This window comes from Cyprinus carpio, chromosome A20 (genome assembly GCF_018340385.1).
Source record: "Cyprinus carpio isolate SPL01 chromosome A20, ASM1834038v1, whole genome shotgun sequence".
Classification (NCBI taxonomy): Eukaryota; Metazoa; Chordata; class Actinopteri; order Cypriniformes; family Cyprinidae; genus Cyprinus; species Cyprinus carpio.
The window spans coordinates 23,893,599-23,901,098 of NC_056591.1; the positions used below are offsets into that span (position 1 = coordinate 23,893,599).

General features: G+C 38.1%; 2 protein-coding genes across 8 annotated transcripts in view; one reads left to right on the top strand and one right to left on the bottom strand.

The window, feature by feature from the left end:
- LOC109076448 (lysosome-associated membrane glycoprotein 5-like) overlaps positions 1-2,156 on the top strand; it is a 6,147-nt gene extending 3,991 nt beyond the window's left edge. Inside the window, exon 6 of the mRNA XM_042778195.1 lies at positions 1,783-2,156. Within this exon, the coding sequence (XP_042634129.1) occupies positions 1,783-1,961 (179 nt within the window). The 3' untranslated portion in view covers positions 1,962-2,156. The remainder of the gene's footprint in view (positions 1-1,782) is intronic.
- Positions 2,157-4,223: 2,067 nt separating this feature from the next.
- LOC109076449 (serine/threonine-protein kinase PAK 5-like) overlaps positions 4,224-7,500 on the bottom strand; it is a 42,321-nt gene continuing 39,044 nt past the window's right edge. For 6 of the 7 annotated variants that reach the window (XM_042778190.1, XM_042778192.1, XM_042778193.1 and 3 more), the window contains 3 exons: positions 7,017-7,142; positions 6,803-6,937; positions 4,224-5,012 (listed from right to left, as the gene is read on the bottom strand). In XM_042778190.1, coding sequence (XP_042634124.1) covers positions 4,857-5,012; positions 6,803-6,937; positions 7,017-7,142 — 417 coding nt within the window. In that variant the 3' untranslated portion in view covers positions 4,224-4,856. The remainder of the gene's footprint in view (positions 5,013-6,802; positions 6,938-7,016; positions 7,143-7,500) is intronic. The other variant, XR_006162805.1, reaches the window with a different exon arrangement.

Here is a 7,500-nt window from a genome sequence, read left to right on the forward strand (position 1 = left end):
CACACTCTCTCTCTCTCTCTCTCTCTCTCACACACACAAACTCATACACACACACTCTCTCTCTCTCACACACATACATACACACACACACACACACACAGACACTCTCTCTCTCTCTCTCTCTCTCTCTCTCACACACACACACACACACACACACCACGCTCTGATATGGACACCACCCACACAATTATAATCACAACGTTCAGTTCCTTTGGCATTTCTCCAGCAGAAGCAGAAAACAGGAACAAAGCGAGTATTTGCTCCAAAGACCAAACCTCAGAAAATGGTGCCAAAACAGTTAAATATCGTACATTTTTAAAAATAGCTACAATTTTGTAGCATTGCCAACAGAATGAAAGCAGATTAACACAAAATACATGAGTTTATGTTTAATGGCACTGGGGTTAAATATTGCTGTTTTAATTAGGGACAGTTTCATTTATGATATACTGTAAAATAGATTTATGAAATGAGGGTAAAATATAAAAAAGACAACAAAAATACACATTGTTTGCATTAACAGCCAAAATTATAAATAAATAATAAAAAAAAAAAAAAAACCTAAAAAGACAAAATGTCCTTAAAGACGCACAGGGTTAATATCAGTTACCTTCCTATAATCATCTTCATCTTGATGGTGAATGTAATCGTTTGGTTTAGTGCTGAAGTGAGCCGCGGTGGTCTGGTGGGTGGGTTAGTAGCGCTGACCCGTCAGTGACCTGTTCTTACTCTGGCGCTGTCAGCTTTCTCTTACTCTTCCTTTTATAGTGTCGTGATTCATGGAGCCTTTCCTTCAGCGCAGGAACAAAAGCTTCATTCTGCGTCGATGTTTAAACCCTCCTGTTGTGTTCAAACCTGCGGGTTTGGGTTCCATGCAATCTGTTGAGAACTTCTACTGTAGCTTGTCAGAGACCGAAAAATATCAAATGTGTGAGAAATCTAATGATTTCTAAAATTGTATTAAGGGTCAGTTTGACACACAATTAGTTGTTCAGAAAGAATATAAAAAAAAATTATGTTTATGTCACGCATGTGCAAATAACTGCAAGCAACTAATAACAATGATCTGATATTATTTGTGCTCGTTGTGTTTATTGCTGCTTGTACTTCTCTTCTCTAACCCTGCTGAGGGTAAAATGATCGTCTAGTGTTTGAGATCCAAATAAACAACTAAAAACAAGATTTTTTTTTTGACTGTGAAACAGTGATTTTCCCCGGGTGATTCTCAATACGAGTCTAACATTTATACGTTTGAGAAGCTATTATAAAAGTTGATATTTTTTTTAACTGATTCTTTAGTGCTCAATTTGACCCGCAACTCAAAAGTTGCAACAAAATTTGTACTGCTGTTCCAGAACACATTTATTTGTCGGAACATTGCATATGCATCCATGACCCCGCATGAGAAATATTCACCAAATTTGCAGAAATAAGTTGGTTAACCAGTATTTTAAGCATTGAATATTTTAAGTTGAACTGTTTCTGGTTTGTGTCTGATATGAACGTGTCCTCGCGTCTCTCTGTCAGTGTGTTCAGCAGATGAAGATGTTCCTGACAGACCTGCTGCATCGTGTGTGTGTGTGTATGTGGATGAGACACTTTGTGTTTTTAAACTCAACGCTGACGTCAGCACTGTGTCGTGATTCGCACGTTCACAACTCCGCAAACACACACAACTGATTCTCCGTGACGTCACGACAACAACACCCTAAACCTCTGCAGATGTAGTTTCATGTGTTCATGTGTTCTGTGTGAATGACCGGCGCTTCTCTGCTCCTGCAGCGTATAAGTGCATCACGGACGAGCGGGAGCAGCTGGAGCAGATGCTGCCGCTGGTGTTGGGTCTCATCCTGGGTCTCATCATCGTCATCACCATCTCCGTCTATCACTTCCACCTCAAACTGACCGCCGCGCAGCAGCCGCAGCTTCCTCGAGACCGCTCGCTCTACAAGAACATGTGAAGACCCCCTGCAGTCCGTCCCTCAGCGCACGTCACAGTCCAGGCGCCTCAATGCACGTCCTTAGAACTCCGCTTTTCTTTCTGCCTTCTGTGTGTCAACTGTATGGAAGCCCATTTCCACCATAAAAATAAATAAATAAATAAATAAATTAATTAAAAGGTAATTGCAACTTTTTTTCAGAATTGCTAAAACTCTTGTTTTGTGAGATATAAACTAGAAATTGTGTATAAAAAAAAAAAAAAGTCAGAATTGTTTTAGATTTTTTATTCCATGGAAGGAAACAGAATTGCGAGATGTAAATTTAGAATTAAGAAAAAAAAAAGTCAAAATTACAATATGTAAACCAAGAATTCTCATAATTGCAACATGTAAATTTTTTTTATAAATCTGAAGGAAAAAAAGTAAGTTGCGAATTGTAAAATTATAATTCATTAAAAATAGTCTTGAGTGCACGAGTTTATGTTTAATGACACTGCGATTAAATACTGCAGTTGTAATGTTTGTTTACATTTCACAATTCTTTTTTTTTCTCAGAATTTTACGTTTGTGTCTCACAATTGACTTTTTGTTTAAATTTTGCAATTATGAATTTTTCCTCTGAATTCTTTTACATCACACAATTGAAAAAAGTCAGAAATGTGAAACGTAAACTTAGAATTCTGAGAAGAAAACATCTAAATTGTGAGATTTAAACAGAATTCTGACTCTTTTCACAGAATTGTGAATTTATATTACGCAATTCTGTTTATATCTCAGAATTGCTAAAAAAGAGAGTTGATATTACCTTTGCTTTTTTTTAAAATGTTTTTTATTATTTTGATTCTGTTGCGGAAGCGGGTTTTCTAGGGTCGTGTCTGTTAATGTCAGACGTGTTCCGCTGCACTCATCATGATTGTCTATAGCAATGTAAAATAGAGATATTTAAATGGCTTGAAGGATATAAATAAAACACAAATATTTGATGATTGTTTCATGATTATCACACATCATTTTGTGATTATTAAATATTTTGTGATTTTCTAAATGTACTGATGTGTGTTTGGATGCGAGCAGTGTTTTTAGAAGCTCTTTGATGTTTAAGGGTTTTCTCTTCTAGCTGAAACAGGGAAACCTGAAGGTTTAGCTCCATCAGAGTCAAACACGACACGGAGATGAATGGGAAATCAATAAGAAGCAGTGGGACAGCAGTAACATCCCTGGCATTAAAGATGAGCTTCGTGTCCCAGGCGCGGAGGGCTCTATCGATCCTCGTCCCCGGCGCTTCCGCTGCTCATGATCAGACAGCATCCGCCGACGCTCCAGACTCCGTTCTTCAGGAGTTCGTCTAAAGTTCTGCTCAAGATCGTGTTGTTTTGACATGTTTCTCGGTTTCTGCACACGAGTCTCATTCCAGCATGCTCATATTCAAGTGTGGTGCGTTAATAAACTTATTTTTTGTTAAACTGTTTCTTTGGTATTCTGTCATGCTTTCAAAACTGAAACATCTCTACTGTAAACTTTGACATAAATTTGATTCAGCGAAGTTGATTCACAAAAGTCTGCGTTGGTATTTTCTTACAAAGTTAGGAATATATATGTATTTACATTTTTTGTTCTCATTAAAATGTTAAAGTTTTTGTAATTTTGTTTCCATGAATTGTTTCAGTTATTTTAGTACATCAAATTAAATATGAAAATAATTTTTTTTTTTTTTTTATTTACACAAAGTTCAAGTGACAAAAATTATTTTATGGTTTTAGTTTTAGTTATAATAACCCTGGCCACAAAAAAAAAAAAAAAAAAAAAAAAACCTATTAATGTTTTTTTCATGTTTGAACATGTACCTTGAAATTAAAAATTAATAGTCTGAATAATTCTGAGTCCTGAACAATTTGTTTCTTTTCCTTCGTCACAATCAAACGATTTCCAGCATGTAATTAAATGAACATCTCACACCTGTAACGTTAAGAAATGATCATAAGCTGCTCAGTTTTAATGTTGATTTTTGTGAGCACTGAATTTAAAAAATGTTCTTAAAATTTGAGAATCAAAAGATAATTTTTTGGCTTTTTTGTATTTTTCTATCCAGCCATTGAAAGCAAAAAATAAAACACCCTAAATATTGTGACACCTTGATTGGACTGTCAGCTGACCTCATTAACAATGCATCATGGGATTGTAGTTCATATATGAAAAGTCCTGTGGAGAAAATGAAGCAGAAATCCTTCCAGAAAAACATCTTTATGTAAGCATTAGAACTCAAACATCCTCCTGAGACACATGAACAGGACGACGTGACGCATCTGTTTATTGAAAGCAGCTCTTAGTGACACACATGCAGGATCACCGTACAGAAGCGACAGCGGATCTGAAGAGTCCTACAGAAACACGGGTGAGACGCCACGAGAGGACTGTGCCCAACAGATCGGATGAGTTCAGCCGCGCGTGAGAATGAACGTGAAAAGGCCACACTACAGAAAACCAGAAAGAAAACTCTGGTGTGAGCGGACACGACCTACAAACGTAGAATAAATAAATATATTCAGATTAATCTGTCTACAACAGCCAGTTTATGACCATCTTCAAAAAATTAAATATAAACAGTAGGAAAGGTTATTATTATTAGTTATTGTTATTTTACAGAAACTCTCAGTTCTAGGTGATACTGCCGTTTCAGCTTGGTGACATCACAACAAAAATACTGCCGTTTATCAAAACTGTACAATTAAACTTACAATTGCTCTAAAATACATCTTCATAGTTAGCGTGAGAAGACGAGTGTGAGAGAGACGTCTGATCGGCGCGGGACCGGACCGTAGCGGAGGGAGGAGACGCCAGCGGGCCCCTAGACGATCCGTTCTGAATGAAAGCGCTTGTGTGACTCTAAACGCGGCTCTCGGCGGCTCTCAGCGGCTCTCAGCGGGGTCGGTAGTGCCGCATCAGAGGAACGATGCAGGACGGGGGGCCCGACAGCTTCAGGAACGGGTGCTGCAGCAGCTCCAGCGCCGAGGCTCGCTGGGATGGCTCTCGCACCAGCATCAGGTCCAGAAACACCCGCAGAACCGACGACACCTGCACCGAACACACAGCAGAACACACGGCCATCAGTGGAGCTTCAGCTGATTCAACACACGCTACATGACCATGACACAGTCATCCAGATGTATAAAATACTACCAGCAATGTAACGATGAACCGCGAGCCGGTTGAAAATCGATTCAAATCGGTTGAGATGCTAAACAAATCACGATACAACTGGAGTATCTCTGAGGGGAACTGACTGTCTTTAGAAAAGTTTAGATCATCTTGCCTCTGAACGATGTAGATTAAAGTAGTGTTCATAAGCAGCTCTTTGTTTACAGCGGTCACCATGGAAACACTGTATCACTGCTGTTCATAAGCGCCACCTGCTGTCAGAGAGTGAATCTGCGTCTCATTCAGCTCGTCTGCTGTTTCCTTCAGATATGTTTTATGTAGTATAGTTTCACAAAAAGTCAGAGCATTCTGTTTTTGTTTTAAAATGTCAAATTTAATTTAGATTTTAAAAGCTGCTCATGCTTCATGTATTGAGCATCTTTGTTTGGGTTGTGATTCAAATGCAGTGGTTGCCTCTAATTTTGAAAGGAGTTTCTTATTTAATTGATTAGATTTGGGGTTTGTTTTAAAATTTCAGTTTTGTTAGTTTTGTTATTTGACATATTTCTTTTTCAAAAACAAATCTGCAGCATTTAGTTCAAGCAATAATAAAAGGACACCTTTTCATTTATAATTTATACTTATAATTTGTCTTAAATCTAATTTTGTTTAAAAAAAAATAAAAACGTGAGAAAATCTAATCGTGAAATCAGTATCGTGAATCAAATAGAATCGTGAGTTGAGTGAATCGAAACATCCCTAATAAAAACAGCGTCTTGTTTAGTAATGCTTTTATGTTCATAACTTTTAAATACTATTAAAATACTGAGAACAAAAATAAACAGACATTAACACATGTTCATGATTTAATGTATTTATTATTTTAGTATCTTGACCCTCTCCCGAGCAGCGTTTTGAGCTCAGATAAGATAACGGTCGTAGAGCGTCCTCAGGCCACCGTTAATTTTAAATTATCCACCAAATGATCATCATTTTTGTAAGTTAACAACGATGCCACCTCAGTAAATTAGTAAAATATTCTCGCTTCCAGCTCGTCACTACTCCGCATTGGATTGTGGGAAATAGTGCTTCAGTTGTACACTCGAAATCAGAATGAATTGTGGGTAAAAAGCAGTGGATGAATGTAGGGAATGAAGTCGTTCACTCAGAATTCGGACATCACTACAAAGTGGCTGACACCCAATATAGTGCACTATATAGTGGACAGGGAGTGGTTTTGGACAACAGTGTCTTGCTTCGCTATTATCATTATTTGTGCAATGTTAAATAAAAATGTTCTTTTGTAATGTCTATTAAATGATTTTCTCATTGATTACAATAATGATTCTGAATAATCTTTGGGGTGTTATTTCTCAACAAAAAAAAAAAAAAACTGGTGTGCTATTAATTAATTGGCACATCATGTAACAAATTAGACAAAAAAAATGTAATAATTTAAACAGCCCTAGTAGAAACATAATTATATCATTAATAGGCTGATATAAAAATTGCTTTATGAACAATTTAAATGTTTATGTACAGCAGTTTTTATTTGAATGTTGATTGTTAAATTAATGATTAATTAACAGATTTTCAAATAAAGTTTGAGTTTTTGTTGGGTTTGGGTGTTTCAGTAATAAACGAGATTCAGAGCGCCGCTGTAAATCAACACGCGTGTCAGTGATCATGTGACCGCGCCTCCAGCCAATAGAGACGCAGCGGCTCACCTTGTGAGAGTCCTTGAGTCGCGGAGGCAGGTTGTCTCGTATCCGTCTCATGGCCTGCAGCGGAGGCTCGTTGAAGTACGGCGGCTCTCCGTCCACCATCTCGATCACCATGATGCCCAGAGACCAGATGTCCACCTGCGGACACACCACAGCACATCCAGCGGCTGACGAGTTACCCATCATGCAGCACACGGGTCACCGTCGCTAACCGTACCTCAGTGCCGTAGGGCAGTCTGGAGATGACCTCCGGCGCCATCCAGTACGGCGTTCCCACCAGAGACTTCCTCTTGGGAACCTCTTTAGACACTTGAGCACAGAAGCCGAAGTCCGAGAGCTTGATCTGAGGACAGAAACACCAGAGCGTCACGTACAGCACAACGCAAAGCTGATTAGCCGCTAATCGCCCCTTCATTTGTCATGTTCTCCCAGCTAATTACAAGGTGGGAGACACGATTTAATTACTTGGAACTAGTGAAGTTGCTAATTACCCTGATCACTTTTCTGCCCTCACAATAAACACACGTATGTGTGTAACCACACAAACACTTCCCTGTGAAAGAGTTATGATACAGTAAATCACACAACTGTGTGCTATATATTCAGTCGTAACGATTAAACACAACAGAATTATATCTTCTATTGAATTATTTATATTTTATTATATTATGTAATATCATCATCATTAGTTGCCCTTTATG